Source organism: Miscanthus floridulus, chromosome 16 (genome assembly GCF_019320115.1).
Source record: "Miscanthus floridulus cultivar M001 chromosome 16, ASM1932011v1, whole genome shotgun sequence".
In the NCBI taxonomy this organism is placed as follows: Eukaryota; Viridiplantae; Streptophyta; class Magnoliopsida; order Poales; family Poaceae; genus Miscanthus; species Miscanthus floridulus.
The window spans coordinates 74,665,838-74,682,468 of NC_089595.1; the positions used below are offsets into that span (position 1 = coordinate 74,665,838).

At 42.3% G+C, this 16,631-nt stretch overlaps 2 protein-coding genes across 3 annotated transcripts; both read right to left on the bottom strand.

Annotated features, from left to right (window-relative positions):
• Positions 1 to 2,586: 2,586 nt before the first annotated feature.
• Positions 2,587 to 5,595, bottom strand: LOC136513455 (probable E3 ubiquitin-protein ligase LUL4). The gene is made up of 3 exons (XM_066507461.1): positions 4,856 to 5,595; positions 2,949 to 3,441; positions 2,587 to 2,857 (listed from the first exon to the last, which is right to left on the bottom strand). Exons 1-3 carry the CDS (start codon positions 5,260 to 5,262, stop codon positions 2,744 to 2,746), a joined length of 1,014 nt encoding a protein of 337 aa, XP_066363558.1. The 5' UTR covers positions 5,263 to 5,595; the 3' UTR covers positions 2,587 to 2,743.
• Positions 5,596 to 5,965: 370 nt separating this feature from the next.
• LOC136513454 (preprotein translocase subunit SCY2, chloroplastic-like) lies at positions 5,966 to 16,376 on the bottom strand. 2 transcript variants are annotated; one of them, XM_066507460.1, is made up of 13 exons: positions 15,758 to 16,376; positions 15,571 to 15,659; positions 13,248 to 13,327; positions 13,044 to 13,133; positions 12,702 to 12,793; positions 12,055 to 12,138; positions 11,693 to 11,834; positions 11,332 to 11,451; positions 11,070 to 11,199; positions 7,373 to 7,496; positions 7,153 to 7,259; positions 6,615 to 6,757; positions 5,966 to 6,493 (listed from the first exon to the last, which is right to left on the bottom strand). In XM_066507460.1, exons 1-12 carry the CDS (start codon positions 16,221 to 16,223, stop codon positions 6,668 to 6,670), a joined length of 1,614 nt encoding a protein of 537 aa, XP_066363557.1. In that variant the 5' UTR covers positions 16,224 to 16,376; the 3' UTR covers positions 5,966 to 6,493; positions 6,615 to 6,667. The 2 variants fall into 2 exon arrangements, with proteins under 2 accessions (XP_066363557.1, XP_066363556.1); XM_066507459.1 differs by having other exon boundaries at positions 5,969 to 6,509.
• Positions 16,377 to 16,631: the final 255 nt, after the last annotated feature.

Consider the following 16,631-nt stretch of genomic DNA (forward strand, 5'->3'; position numbering starts at 1 on the left):
TGAAGGAATGTGCAATTTTTTTTGTGTGCCAACGGAGAGTTCAGAGTTTCCTGAAAATGACGTGCTTTTTTGTTGCGCACTGCGGATGTCGTATTTCCCGTACCAAAGCTATGGATGCAGGATGCAGGTTACACCGTCTGCAGATAATACTCTTTCTTGGGCCCTGTTTGCTTATCTAGAAAATGCTTCCCAGATAAACTGCACAGATAGAGTAAAAGCGCGATCAAAATGAACTAGTTTGATCCACTTTGTACTTTTTAGCACAAATAAGAGTAGTGGGAATAAATGCGTCTGGAATAAGTTGCAAAAAACATGTCATTTGGTTGTTCATTTCAGCTTATTTTTTTTACCATAAACAACTTATAAACTATACCAAACAGAAGCACGAGAAGATGTCTTTTCATTTTTATAAATTCTAATAGTCTGTGTCAACAATCTAAATACATTCCAAATGGCTATCTTAAAACCGAAGTACGAGGAGATGTCTTTTCGTTTTGTACTTTCTAATAATAATACAGGCCAACAGTTTAAATACTTATTCCAAGGTTGAATTATGTTTGGCCGTGTGTAGGCTACCGTGTCTTTTGAATCTGCGAATTTTTTTTTTGAAACAAGTTCCTTTATACGTGTTTCCCAAAGGGACACAAGTAGGGTCGGTACAAGCTGACGCACCATTGTAACCTTTTTGGTTTTCAGTACTTGCTCCATCCCCAAAAAAGAATATAATTATAAGATCATGTTCAAATTTGACCAAATTTATAGAAAATAGTACTAAAATTTATGCTCTAAATAAGTTTATTATAAAAATACATTTTGCAATTAATCTAAGGTACTTATTTTGTATCATAAAGATTAGTATTTTTTGTATAGTTTTGGTCAAAGTTTAAATCATTTGATTTATAAAAAAATGAGAATTGCATATATTTATTTTTTTGACGGAGGGAGTACATTCAAACAATCTGGTTATCTCATAACACTGTACAATCGGCTTATAAAGATGGACGGTGCTATTCAAATGGTACATACAGCGACGAATTTACAGATCCCTTATTTCTCGAAGACACAGTCGATACGGTAACACGTCAGCATGATGAAGCTGCCTCCCACGCAGCATACGAGCTCAGTATTCAAACTTCAAGTCCAGCAAATGGAAAAGCAGAAACAAACGAAGGTAGGAATAAAGATGTTGGGACGATTGAGTTATAATCATGCAATTTCGGTGTTTTAGTATGATGAAAAAGAACATTAATTATGCCAAAACTTTGGTGGCACTGAACTAGTTATATGCTTTGATCGGGATTTATTTCAGATGCTCATCTGACTCAACTAAAACACCGAAACTTTGGTTTTGATTCACTGAATGATCACCCGCGCCCCCCCCCCCCCCCCCCCCCCCCCCCCCCACACACACACACACAAAATCAACATCAGTTGATACTTTACAAAGAGATAAGCATAAACTTTACGGCAAAGTAATATGATCCAGGGTAAATATGTATGGCACATTAAATGATAACTCCAAGTGGATCTGGCATGTTCTTTATCTTCAAAAGGCTTATTATACCACAAGAATCTGGGCTATGGGAGCAGACCACCAGTTTCGTTCATATTTTTTTAGTACGTATCAGGAGTGGGTGGGGCTACTTACTGCACACAAAACATCAACTACTGTAGTTGTCTAGATGGCACATAGCCTATCAACTATCAAGTTCATTACAAAAATTGTGTACAGATGCAACAGGTCAATGGAAGGATCAAAGGATATTTAAGCTGGGTTCAGGAGCAGTGGAGCACTAGTGAACTTTACACACCTCAGCGCAGCAGATGACCTAAACACAATAGCGATGCTTTTGTTCAATTTTACCTGAAACACAGCATACCACTTTAACTCCAGATTCCAGATAGATGGTCAACCACATGTCAATTGAGTTGTACCCTGGTTGATATATAAGCAGTACACAAAATGTTACAGTAATAAATGTAGAAAAACACGCTTTGTTATGCTCACAAAACTACCATGCAACTACTAGGATTTACTATCAGATACATTGGGCAGAAACATCACCGAGATACTTCCCTGAAAACGAAAGAAATTGCAACATCACAAAAAGGGCATACTCAGTGTAGAGAGCTCCTGCTCTGTGCAGGGTCTGGGGAAGGGTGTCAGTGGCAAGCCTTACCCACGCCTGTGCAATGCGAGGAGACCGCGACTCGAACCCGGGGCCTTCCGGTCACAGGCGGTAAGACTCTACCGCTTGCACCAGGCCCGCCCTTCAAATTGCAACATCACAGTACAAGTAAAATGTGAAGGACAACAACGGGCATGGAACATGGAAAGGCAAGTCTATGTCAAGCAAAGCATAAAGATGACAATTGACCAGGGGAAAAAAACGTGTAAAATTAGCTTTGTCAAGGCACAAAACTATGACAAGGTAGTTTTCAGATGCAGTGTTCTAAATATTCCCTCCGTCCCAAAAAGAGTGTCGTTTTTGCTATGAATCTTGACAGATGTTTGTCCATATTCATAGCAAAAACAATACTCTTTTGGGACGGAGGGAGTACTATAACAAGAAAAACCAAGCGATCAAATGCCAAATGAAGGTCTTCACAGTTCATTTCTAGACCACGTCATCACAAGTTCACAACCATCAACAGAACTATACACTTCAAGATCGATGTTGTTACAGGATTATGGACAATTACATAACATAGTGCAGCAGCAATAATACCAGCAAACTCTCCATTATGGCTCAGCACTTCTAACTTTGATCTCCATTAGTTTTTCAACAGGCTGTCTGCATATTGGGCATTTATTTGATTGAAATCGTAGAGTTTTTGCACATTCACTGCATAAACACTGGATAAGAAAGGAACAATCAGACAAAACCTAAGGTAACAAAAGCTAGATCTAGAAGATAAAAGGCACATACAGCAAATCATGTACTTACCAAATGTCTACAAGGCATAACAGCAGTGTCTCTTGGTTCTGTCAAGCAGATAACACATTCCTTCCCCGTGTCATCAGCATCAGCATTGGCAACATCTGATTCAGTGGAGTTGACCATACCAAAAATTTCCTGTAGCTCATACCTCACGCCATCAATCCACAAGATTTGCTTCACAACTTTGACTTGAAGGTCGTTGTTATGCTTCTCCAAAACAGCAAGAGTAATCTGTGCACGAGTGGAGTTTACTGATGGGCCACCTTCCTCTGGAGATGGATATGCTTCTGCATAAACAACAAGTGGGAACACTTCCCCTGACGAACTCGAAAGCTCATCCAGAGAAAAGAATCCCAAGTCAACACCAGATCCAGAGGGCTGGATAAACCTTTGGGCCAACCCTTTCTCGAAGGGTATCTTTGTTGGCATCTGTAATTCTGGGTACATTGAAGAAAAACTACAGTCCTTTCCTTCCTTGGCAAAGTAATATATAGTCACACTGCAAAAGATATGGACAAGTTCAAGTGTCAACTGATGTTAAATGGTAACTAAACACTCATATTAATAGGAGAGCAATGTCTAGGATGACTAGGCAGCTACTACTCTAGACAGCTGCAAACCGCCAAGTTTAGGGGGGGCGGGGTTTGCTGCGCTAGACAGTCAAAGAAAGTCCTCGACAACCTAAAAGAAAATGACAACTACATCGTTTTGGATGGCAACTAGCATGACTAGGCAGGCATACTGGCAATGGAGATTGAAGTTGCTTCCTCAAAAAGAAAATGGAGACCAGCGTTGCATGCATGGCAAAATTTTCAGCTGCTGCCACATGCCCCTTCTGCCTAAAAGTTTAGGCTTTAAGCACAACTGGTTGAGCTAATTAGGACTACAAAAAGTAAACGTAAACGATTTTATGCAGTACCTGACGTCTGCAACTTCGTGCTCAGCAGTTATAGCATCTACTATCTAGGTAAGTAGGTGGACATTGCTGAGCACTTGAGCCCTTGATCCCTTGGAACTTTCTAGTAAAATGCCATTTTTTTTAAGAATAACAAAAGGTTCCATCCATGCTGCACTAGTTTGAAAGGGAAATGATGTGTGATTTCTCTAAAGAAACATTTGCCAGTAGTCTCCTAAACAATTGCTAGGAGCTGGTAGCCAACCAGCTACATGTCCAATCCCAAATTTGATTTTTCTATCAAAATTTCAACAATCTAACTAAAAAACCTGCCTAGCAGTAACAACAGGATTTTGAGCACTGGTTGCAGTAATAATATAAACAAAATGTTGTGGTTACTGTGGTTGAACATGAAGTTGTGTGATCTGTAGTTCAGATTGCAAAGAATTTTAAGCTAGGAATAACAAACATATGATAAACCTGAGGAAAAAAAGAAAAGAAAAGAAAATTTAAACTATTCTTGTTCTTCCCATATAGCATTCTGGGTAAGCCATTAAACTTCTGAGAGTACTGCTCTAGTCACACTTAACTATTCATCTGCTTCTTTTTCTCTCAGTAATTTATTATGGAAGTGGAAAACAATTACTGATCTACGAGCTTGAAGCATTATACAAAACAATAAGTCAGCAATTGTAATGAACCACCTAGAATTTGCTAAATGAAAGCATATCCCTCTTCACGTAGCTCCACTGTTGGTATTCTATTTCCAAGTTGCTGGATCGCCAATCTTACTACTGGACTTTCTAAGAAAGGTAGGTGATGAGCTTTGGTCTAAAAACAGTAACTGGCTAAGTTCAATTAATCATTAGCCACCTACATGAAGCAAGTTATAAATCTCAATTCCAGTAAGCAGTAGCCACATAATCCAGGTCGGCCAAATATAAATCAAACACTACCGTTACCATTACATTACAGTGTTTTTAAGACACATAGCAACACCAGCACAACCCGACCTCACCTGCCGTCGGTTATCGCGTCGAAAGTGAAGGCGACGAGGCGGCGCTCGGGGTCAGCGTCGTCGGGCACGAGCCTGATGGTGTCCTTGTGCAGATTGACGTAGTTCTTCACCTTCTGCGCCTGCTGGTGCTCCACGAACTCGGGCGGAGGCCCCGTCAGCGCGGGCGGCTGCGGCTGCGGCGGCGCGGGCGCGGGGTGCCACGGGCCGTGGTACGCGTGCGGGGGCGGCGGGTGCGGGTGGTAGTAGTACGAGGAGGGCGGCGGCGGAGGGGGAGGACGGTGGTGCGGCGGTGGAGGGGGAGGCGGCGGGTGTTGGTGGCGGTGGTGCGGCGGCGGCGGGTAGGAGGAGTAGTGGTGCGGCGGTGGGTAGTAGTCGTCCCGGCGGCGGCGGCTGGAGGACGCGCCCATGGAGCCCCGCGCGGCGCCGAGTAGTCGCCGAGCACGCGAGGAGGGAAAGCAAAGCGGGGCCCGGAGATTCGACTGACGCTTGCGCCGGGGGAGGGGGTTTACTTTAGGCGCGTCGTGGGGGCAGGCAGGCCGCAGGCGGAGCACCGAGCGCGTCGTCGCGAGCGGGGGCGTGCGGGCGGTGGAGTCGTCTGACGCGACGGGCGAGCGGAAGGGGGAGGGAGGACGGGCAGGGCGCGGATTGACTTTCACGGCTGCTCTGCGGTGTTTCCGGGTGCGTTTCCCACAAGGTTGCGCGTTGGCTGTTGCCTGACGGTGGCCGCGACGACTGCGGAGGGGGTGAGCCAAAGCGGCTGCTCCGCTCGGCGCGCGGCCACGGCAACGACGGCGTTGTTGCGTCGTCGATGGCGAGGGCAGGAGGGTGCTTGGAAGCTGGAACCGTCGACGGGTGCGTGCTGTGGACACGCGGTGCCCACACGTACGATTTTGGCGAGGAAAGTGTAACGACGGGGCTGACAATGTTGTAACAGCGACTAGGACAGTCGTTCGTTCGACACGGTTTGCCTTCAATGTTCAGGCCACCGAACCCCAACTAGCCAGGGCGATACTGGTATACGATGTTCGATCTGCAATGTGAACCACTTGTAGTGTTAAACACTTAAACGAAGACGACATGAATGTGCTTCCTCGACTGTTAAGCCATATACCATTGACTAAACACCCGCATAAAAAGAAGCAATTTCCATCCGATCAAAGTTGTGCACGAAACTGAGATTTTGGCCATTCACAGGCACAACAAAAATGAACTTCAATGTAGAGATCTTTGTCGAGACCGACTCATCCCCACTCTTAACATTCAACTACAGCCCGTCCAACAATGTGTTCACGCCCAAACAACCAAAAAAAAAAAAAAAGGACCTATCCAAGAGGTCCTTCCTTTCAGAGCATTTGAACGGTGGAGAATTACAGATCCCAACAGATTAGGATATCGAAGATTTTCGATCATTTGCAATAACTTCCCGATGGTGCACAAATACACAAAAGCGAAGCACCCAACGTAAACCACGTTCCTTGCTTTGCTGGACATGTTTGTTGTTTCCTCAGTTCACACTGTCAATAAAGTCCGATGCAAAGCCATGTTGCTTCCATCTTTGAATCTAACAGAAGTATGTGTAGTAAGCTTCTCATCATGGCGTGATATATCGCCAACTGCCAAGTGTCAGGGCCAATCGACCTTGAAACAACACGAGCTGTAACCCCATAAAAGATTCCAATTCATGCTCTTTATAAAAGACCAAAGTCGAAACTATGTTTATCTCAAATATTGATAAACCTTGGCAGAAAAGTTAAAGTACCTAGTGGATGGTGCCATCATCACCAACATATCCGCTTAGGCGCTTACATGCTCTTAAGCACCATATCTCCTCAGAACTTTGCTTAGTGCTGGCATCACATTGTACGCCTGATATGATCTTCTAAGCTCAATAATTGAGCCCACCTGAAATCATTATTTTTCATATAATTCAGTACTATACTAAATACATGTAAAACTTGTGGATAATTATCAAATCCAAACTCAGTCTTAAATGTCTAAGTGAATAGATTCCAGTTTTTTAGTGCTAATGCAACTTCACATTATGAAACAAAAATATCGAAAACCATGTATTTCAAATTCTTCTGTAAAGGCATTAGAATTGAAGCCACATGGTCATGTATGGATCATTCAGAATTTTAGAATCTGTTTCCATTGCCAAGATGGCAAGATCTGATCCAGGACCACCGCAGAAGCCAACATAGACAAAAAGGCTGATGAAGACAGCATAATAGCTGCAGTTCAACAACTAATTTTCACGGTAATAAGGTACATTACGAGTGTGCCTGAGATGTACTCACAATAATCAAGACTGATGTGAACCCTATTGAAAACCCTTCATTTATTTGCCTGAGATATCGGTCAAGCAATAAAGAGGAAGTTGCAAGCAAGCTTAGCAGTAGACCTCCTGGAATATAAGAGATTATTATTTTTTCTTAGAGAAAAAGACACAAAGTGCAGAAGAACGATAAATCATAACAAAATTTGACAATGTGGTAAACTTTCTTCAAGAACACCTACCCCAGAAACGCGTTGATGTTTGTATCTTTGTAAGGTAGTCTACTGTTGCTCTTCCAGGCTTTATCCTTGGTACCCTTGCACTCATCTTATTCAGGTAATCAGATATCTCTTTGGGTAAGTTAGCCTGGAACAAAAGTTTCGCAGATAAAATATGTGCAAATAAGCATGCATCCCAATAAATTGACTCAGTTGCTGAAAATATTAAGAACTTGAGTGCTATGACACTATAGGACTGAGATCATTATAATTTATGCCATGTGCATTGTCCTGCAGTGTTCCATATATGCCAGTTATGCTTGGTTCCACAATTACACTAGTCATACAGATAACAGGCAACCAAAAGAGATTAAAAAACCTTAATCACAAGATAATATAATGTACAGTTTTTTTATCTGAGAAAGAAAGTATCTTAAAATTAAACACGTATGCTAAATCTTTGTGAACAGGTGGCATTTCCTTAAATATGCTGATATTGCTTATGGAGAACTAGGGAAAATATATCCGGAAGGATACAACAACAACAACAACAACAAAGCCTTTAAGTCCCAAACAAGTTGGGGTAGGCTAGAGTTGAAATCCAGCAGAAGCAATCAAGGTTCAGACACGTGAATAGCTGTTTTCCAAGCACTTCTATCTAAGGCTAAGTTTTTGGGTATATTCCATCCTTTCAAGTCTCCTTTTATTGCCTCTACCCAAGTCAACTTCGGTCTTCTTCTGCCTCTCTTCACATTACTATCCTGGCTTAGGATTCCACTACGCACCGGTGCCTCTGGAGGTCTCCGTTGGACATGTCCAAACCATCTCAACCGGTGTTGGACAAGCTTTTCTTCAATTGGTGCTACCCCTAATCTATCACGTATATCATCGTTCCAAACTCGATCCCTTCTCGTATGACCGCAAATCCAACACAACATACGCATTTCCGCGACACTTATCTATTGAACATGTCGTCTTTTCGTAGGCCAACATTCTGCACCATACAACATAGTAGGCCTAATCACCGTCCTATAAAACTTGTCTTTTAGCTTCTGTGGTACCCTTTTGTCACATAGGACAACAGATGCTTGGCGCCACTTCATCCACCCTACTTTGATTCTATGACTAACATCTTCATCAATATCGCCGTCTCTTTGTAGCAATGATCCTAAATATGAAAATGTATACTTCCTAGGCACTACTTGACCTTCCAAACTAATATCTTCTCCCGAGTAGTAGTGCCGAAGTCACATCCCATATACTCAGTTTCAGTTCTACTGAGTCAAAACCTTTAGACTCCGAAGTCTCCCGCTATAACTCCAGTTTCTGATTCACTCCTGTCCAGCTTTCATCAACTAGCACTACATCGTCTGCGAAAAGTATACACCAAGGGATGTCCCCTTGTATGTCCCTTGTGACCTCATCCATCACTAAGGCAAACAGATAAGGGCTCAAAGCTGACCCTTGATGTAGTCCTATCCTAATCGGGATAGTATGGCTCACAAACTTAATTTTCCGATAAATAGTACAACTTTGAATATCCACTTTATTCTTGTAGATCGGTACCAATATACTTCTCCTCCACTCGTCAGGCGTCTTGTTAGATCGAAAAATATGGTTGAACTGGTTAGCCATACTATAGCTATGTCCCCGAGGCATCTCCACACCTCGATTGGGATACCATCCGGTCCCATCGCCTTACCTTCTTTCATCCTTTTCAACGCCTCTCCGACCTCAGATTATTGGATTCTCCGCACAAAACGCCTAATGGTGTCATCAAAAGAGTCATCCAACTGAAAGATTGTGTCCGTATTCTCACCATTGAACAATTTTGTCAAAATACTCTTGCCATCGATGTCGGATCTCATCATCCTTCACCAAGAGATGCTCACTTTCATCCTTAATGCACTTAACTTGGTTGAAGTCCCTTGTCTTTCTCTCACGAACCCTAGCCATCTTATAAATGTCCTTCCCTCCTTTCTTCGTACTCAAATGTTGGTAAAGGTCCTCGTACGCTCTACCCTTTGCTACACTTACAGCTCGCTTTGCAGTCTTCTTTGCCACCTTGTACTTCTCTATGTTGTCCACACTCCTATCATGGTACAAGCGTCTATAGCATTCTTTCTTCTCCTTAATAGCCCTTTGGACTTTCTCGTTCTACCACCAAGTATCTTTAGCCTTGCCTCCACTTCCTTTGGTTACTCCACACACCTCTGAGGCCACCTTTCGAATGTTGGTTGCCATCTTCTCCCACATGTTGTTTATGTCCTCTTCTTACTTCCAAGAGCCCTCTTTGATAACCCTTTCCCTGAATACCTCTGACGTCTCCCATTTCAGTTTCCACCACTTTGTTCTTTCAATCTTAGCTTGTTTATCCCTACGGGCACGCACCTGAAAACGAAAGTCTGCCACCAAAAGCTTATGTTGAGAAACAACACACTCCTCTGGTATCACCTTGCAACCCAAGCATGCTCGTTTGTCCTTTCTTCTTGCGACGACAAAGTCAATCTGGCTAGAATGTTGTCCGCTACTGAAGGTCATTAGATGAGATTCTCTCTTTCTAAAGAAAGTGTTGGCTATCATCAGGTCAAAAGCTACCGCGAAGTCCAAAACTTCCTCCCCCTCCTGATTCCTACTACCATACCTAAAACCTCCATGAACTGCCTCGAAACCTGCGCTTGTAGTACCTACATGCCCATTAAAATCTCCTATAAAAAGCTTTTCACTACTAGGTACAACTCTAATTAGGCCATCTAAGTCTTCCCAGAACTGTCTCTTAGCACTCTCGTAGAGGCCTACTTGGGGGGCATACGCGCTAATTACGTTCAAGGCCATATCACAAACGACAAGCTTGACTAAGATAATCCTATCTCCTTGCCTTCTCACTCCCACCACACCATTCTTGAGGCTCTTATCAATCAAAACTCCTACTCCATTTCTATTCGCGACTGTCCCCGTGTACCAAAGCTTGAAACATGTATTGTCCACCTCCTTCGCCTTCTGATCCTTCCATTTAGTCTCTTGAACACATAATATATTTACACGTCTCCTAGTCACGGTATCAACTAATTCTCTTAACTTCCCTGTAAGCGACCCTACATTCCAACTACCTAAACGGATCCTAGTTGGACTAGCTTTCTTATCCTTCGCACCCGTCGACTCAGATGTGAAGACCCTTGCTCATTTTACACTACACCCGGGGGCCAATGTAGCGCGCTACTAAGGAAGCGACGACCTAATCCTTGCTCACTTAACACCATGCCTAGATCACGACACGGCGCGTCACCAAGGGGGTGCCGACCCGGCCCTTGCCCATTTAACACCATACCCGGGTTCCGATATGGCGCATCGCTAAGAGGGTTACGCCCCAACGGTTTTCTTTCGGGTTTCATCTCCATTGGAATGGCTAGATTTAACGTTGGCTCGTCACGCCTATCACAACTCTCCTCCTTTACCAGGGCTTGGAACCTGCTATGTTGAGACATACAGAAAGTAGACCATCAATGGAACCAAGGGAATATTCAGATCCCAAGCAACAGTAACATAAGAATAAGGATTTGCTGTCCCATGCTATTGAAACATGATTAGCAAAAGCAGGTAGATAGATAAGATGTAAAATTTGTAATCCACTGGTGAAGAGGGCATTAGAAGCAAGAAGTAATTTTGCAGACATTAGAAGTTTTTAAGTATACATGGTTATTAAGATGAGACACGAACTTACAATATCAAAAATATTGAAGACGAAGACGAGAAAAGCATATGTCAAGTAATAAACCAAGGGACTACCACCAGTTGAAGTCTTTGGGTTCAAAATTTCCCTCAAGTTTTCCCAAAAGGGTGAGGCAAAAATACTGCAGATATTCCACATTACAATGTTAGGGGAAGTGAAAAGACAGAAATGAAACACATCATGGTTTACCTGGCCATGATGCTTGGAAAAGCTAGCAAGTATGAGGTTGTAAGCAAGGGACATCATGGTTTACCTGGCCATGATGCTTGGAAAAGCTAGCAAGTATGAGGTTGTAAACAAGGGCTGCATTCCAGTCGGATTGATGTTGAAGGGGATATACGGCTCAACCTCTGTAACTGGGGTGCTTTCATTCCTACAAAAGAAGGGTGAAATGGCTCAACTCCTCAAGTATTTAATTTTATCTGAAAAAAATGCAGTACAAAGAATAAGAAACAGTTTAACATTAAACTATTTATAACTAGTGAAATACTAATATGTTCTACTGTTACCTGAAGGTCATTTGCACATTAAAAGAAAGGCGAAACAGTAAAGTGTAAAACTATTTATACGGATAACATATATAAAAATAAATCACAAAAAAAAAAGAATTCTACCCTGCACCAGAAGCTAATTTAAATCCATAGTACTGAAGTTTTATCTTCCTGCATCCTTCAGTCACCAGCACAGCACCCATGGTGAGCATCATAAAAATTCCAGCTACTCCCAAGATGTAAGGCCAACAATAGGAAAAATTCCCTGTTTCAAAGAAAATAACAGAACTAAAACTCCCAACGTGCAGATAAAGAGGGTACAGGCCAAAGCTGAAGGTATAGCAGCGTGGTTTCAGGATAATTTCTTGAAAACATGTTCCAGAACACTTAGAGAAAAAAACAAGGCAAAACAAATGAACACCAAACGAAGTCATATTAAAAAAGGCATTACAGAAAGTTGACAACCTCAAGTTCAGAGAGCTAACCTGAAAACTGAGTTATCATCTTGTGTAGTGTATCTGTGTAGCCAGTCAAAATTCCCACACAGATAATCAAAGATGAGCCATGTCCTGCAAATAAAAATATAGAAGACACAATGAACATGAAAGTACTAGCCAAGTAGAACAAGATAGACACATTGATAATAACATTATCATCTGTTTTCATGTTGAACTCATCAATCAAGCCAATGAAACTCCTAACTCAAATACATGTTTTGTTTTTTTCTTAAGAGCCCAGTACCAACAGATCAAGTAATTGGAACAAAAAGACCAGCCACCAAAAAGAACAGGCAGTTATTTATTTTAGCCTTTCAGGAATGAGAAACTCTCCATGCATTAAAACATCCATGAGCCCTTCCACAATATAGATCAGCAAACAAAATTGCTCCACCCCCCCCCCCCCCCCCCCCCAAAAAAAAAAAAAAAAAAAAAAAGAGAAGAAAACATTTCTCAATATTTCAGTTTATTTGGTATCGAGACAAATATAGCATATCAAGTTTCTTCCAAACAATTAATTATGCCCAGCATCAAATATATGACATAACGTGTGTAGAAGTTCATACAAGACACAAGACTTTTCGAGCATGGACAGGTTATAATAAATTACAAATATGCATGAGGTAAAGTATTACCAAATCCAGATTCTGTTATGGTGTCACAAATCCATGTCATTGACATTGCACCAAGAACAAGCAAAAGACTTGTTATAACTATATGCTTAACCCTGTAACAAAAGAATAAAAATAAATAGAGCTGTAAACATACCAAATGAGTATTCATATTTCCTACTGTTCAAACAAATTAGGATCAATAAAAACTTTGGTCCCTCGAATTACTTATTGCCCTTACAGCTGATAATGCATCAGCATGAAAAACAAAGGAACAAAACAGTGAGCTGATGGTGGCGCCTGCCAGCATGCTTGTGGGGAAGGAGTACTTTGAAGAAAATAAATTTGCACCAAAAGGTAGTTTACCTGTAACTTGCAGCATATACTGAATACTGCAGGGAATAGCATGACACAGTAACAGCAGCCACAGTTGCAAAACACAAAGAAAGCCACCATCTACACACAAAAGAAAGGATTCAAACTAGATGAAATGGTATGTCAAAATCCAAATAATTTCCAGGGAAAAAAAAACAGTCTCACTGTTCAAGATAGATAGACAACTAGACACACATATAGCCTTTTAACTTCTCATGTCCGTCTAATCCTTCCTTGCAGAGCTTTTCAAGTGATGGAAGAACATGACAGAGAACCTAAAACAGATACCTTTTGTTATGTTTTCTTTCCATAAAAAGAGACCAGTTATTGTAACAACAGTATCAAAATAACAAGATGCATTTTTTATGCACAATCAAGTGCCATAAAAAGAGGCTTAAACTTGTGGCATTCCAACTAGGTCCATGAAAGTGAACATATTGATTGGTAAACTTACATGAGTAGATCCAAACTGATCTTTATTCTGCGCAATGTAACTTGTGCTTATTAGGCAAAGCGAAAGTGTGAAACATATAGCAACACTTGGGGCCTAAAGTGTTAAGTTCTTGAAAATTGAGCTCATATACCTAAATAGATAAATGTTAAAGGATGCGTGGTACAATTTTCTTAAGGATTTACTTGCGAATAATTTCCAAGCCTGAAATAGCAATTTACCAACTCTGAATGTTGTGGGGGAAAAAACTTCTCTACCAAAATTCTGGGCTTCTGGCCTATGCTAAGGGAAACATGCACTTTGGCAGAGTACGTGCATGTTTAAGGATTCACTCATCTGTAGAGCCAACAGTGGAAACCAAGGTCATGGAATCGGATATAGTAGTAAGAATAGGGCAAGTACATTGGTACGTTAGCAGTCTCAGAGGTCGTCTCATGCAGTGCCACATAGAACTATTTTGTGATGAGGAGAGAGGGAGGTGAGAGAAAGAGGTCTTTATTTCGTGAAGCAGCTGTCTCATGAGCAAAAATTTAGAACTATGAGACAACTCTTTCACCATTGGACGAGTTGATGTCATGCAACTCACGAACAATGTATGTGATGTCCTTCTTGGGAGTACCAAAAGAGATTCTCAAAAAGTTAGATTTTATAGATCTTTTTTTTCACAAGGGGACAACCATAAGAAAATAATAAAGAGTTATAGACTGACAAAATGGGGAGTTTTATGCCTACCAAAGGAACAAGGTGGCTTAGGAATCATAGACCTTGTGACTCAAAATGTTTGCTTGCTAAGAAAGTGACTCTTTATATTAATCAATGAAGATGGGGCTTGGCAACAACTTCTTAGAAAGAAATATTTGAAAAACAAAACTATAGGGGAAACACATTGGAAACCAGGAGATTCGTACTTTTGTTAAGGCCTATGAAATTCAAAGATAGTTTCCTAGACTTATCTTCTTTTAATCTACACAATGGAGCCCTTGTTAGGTTCTGGGAGGACAAGTTGTTTGAAAACTTGACTCTCAAAGAACAACACTATACAATATTGCTAGGAAAAACATATTATAGTTGCTCAGGTTTTTAGTTCTAGACCACTTAATTTTACTTTCCGCAGAGCACTAGTTGGTGACAATCTAGCCAAGTGGAATGAATTGGTCTCAAGAATAGCATTTCTGTAACTTGATTGCTAACAAGATTCAATTAAGTGGGACCTCAACAACCAGGGATATTTCTCAGTTCAATCAATGTACAAATACTTAGTGAACCAACTTGCAATGCCTCTATAAAGCAGTATGGAGGTTGAAGTTACCCGTTAAAATTAAGATCTCCATTTAGTTGTTTCTGAAGGACGTAATTTCAACTAAAGATAACCTTGTAAAGTGCAATTGGAGAGGTGATGAGAGTTGTTGCTTTTGCAACGAAAAAAAGAAACCATTCAGAATATTTTTTTTCAATTGCCACGTAGCACACATTGTTTGGTGCTTTTGGTTTATGCCCACCAAGAAACCCTGTTCATTTTTTTGTTCCTTGGCTTCAGCAAGTAATCACAACTTGTGCTCTCAAGTTTGTGTGGGAACAAGCACAATCATTTGGTCTATTTGGTTTTGCTCAATGACTTGGTTTTTGACAAAAAAGATACTATCTTCTTATTTACAGGTTGTTTTTAGGGCTATTCATTGGACACGTTTCTAGCCCATTTTTCAGGAAAAAAAATATGACCGACCAGTGGCCTAGTCATATCCTGGAGACAACAGCAATGGAGATCTTCGCCAAACATGGTGGCGATCTTCAAATAGGCTTACTGCTTAGATTGCTGTCCTTTTTTACATCTTATGAGCTTTTTAAGAGCTTGCTTTTATAAGCCAGATCCTGAATTTGCAATAAATTTTGGTTGATTGCATAACTTATGTAGAGATCAGAATAAAACTTCTTTTTTTCTAAAAAAAATGCAACTCACAAACTTTCCTTTTTTCATTGCACAAATTAAGAATTAACTAAAACATGTGCAAGAATTTGTCACTGACAAATATAAGCACATCACGGACCAAAGGATAAGAATTACCAAACCTGCATGACAATAGATGCTGAAATTTGATGACTGATCCCCAGCTGGAAAAACGAAAGCTTCAATTCTGAGGAGAAATCGCCTAGGTCATCTGCACAAAGGAAGGTAGAACTACAGCTATTAGCTTCCCCAAACAAAACCCCGTGCACAACTCGCCAGCGTATAATCCGAGGGAGGAATGGAATAGACCTGCAGGAAGCGGGGAGAAGCTGAGGTAAGAGTCTGGGATGAGGCGACGGTCGAACCCTGGGAGCGGGATGAAGTAGCCCACGCGGCTGAGCACGATGAGCGCGGCAGTGACGGCCAGCCGCCGGCGGATCTCGCTGCGGAAGAAGGCCTCCGCCGCGCCCTCCGCCACCGCCCCCAGCCGCGCCAGGTCCAGGAACCGGTTCCGGTACCCCGTGCCCTTGCGCCCCGCCTCCGTGCCACCACCTCCCTCTCCGTGCGGCGGGACCACAGCGGACGCCGAAGCCCTGGCCAAGACGGCGAGGCGTCGAGGCGTGCGGAGCGGCCGCTGGAGCGTGCCGTCAAGGAGGAGACCGTAAGCGCAAAGGGGCGGGTGTTTGGGGGCGAGGCGGCGGGGCAGCTGGGTGGGGAGCGCGCGGCGAGAAGGGAACGGGAGTGAGGAGTGCGCCAGCGCGAAAGAGGGGGACATGACGGCGACCGCCTGTCGCGCGGCGGGGGAAGGGGTCGAGGTCCTCGGGGATTCGGGGGGTGCGGATTGGAATCCTACCTCCAGCCGGCCGGCGGCAACGACGGGAACGCTCGGCTCCCTCTAGCGGGTGACTTGCTTGATCGGGAGCGTCGGCTTCGGTTTGCACACTCGAATCGAATCCTCGATTGCACGGTCACGATCATAACCGTGTGTCGCGTTAATTTTCATACCCAACGTTTTAGGCAGTGTCAACATATGATTTTTTTTTACTATAGAATTAAGATCTAACAACCTCCAGTCTTCTACCTCCGGTCTTCTTCTGTCTCCATACAATCATAAATCACAAGATCACAGATCTATAGATCATAAAAAATATTTTTTTATACACGAACAAAAGGACAAATCGGA

Excerpts from the sequence above, each read along its gene's own strand:
- LOC136513455 (XM_066507461.1), bottom strand. The coding sequence starts at position 5,262 with ATGGGCGCGTCCTCCAGCCGCCGCCGCCGGGACGACTACTACCCACCG. Across the intron at positions 3,442-4,855 it reads GACGCGATAACCGACGGCAG|TGTGACTATATATTACTTTG; the intron begins GTGAGGTCGGGT and ends TATCTTTTGCAG. Across the intron at positions 2,858-2,948 it reads TTATGCCTTGTAGACATTTG|TGTTTATGCAGTGAATGTGC; the intron begins GTAAGTACATGA and ends TTTCTTATCCAG.
- LOC136513454 (XM_066507460.1), bottom strand. The coding sequence starts at position 16,223 with ATGTCCCCCTCTTTCGCGCTGGCGCACTCCTCACTCCCGTTCCCTTCT. Across the intron at positions 12,794-13,043 it reads GTATATGCTGCAAGTTACAG|GGTTAAGCATATAGTTATAA; the intron begins GTAAACTACCTT and ends CTTTTGTTACAG. Across the intron at positions 7,497-11,069 it reads TCTTCAATATTTTTGATATT|GCTAACTTACCCAAAGAGAT; the intron begins GTAAGTTCGTGT and ends CTTTTGTTCCAG.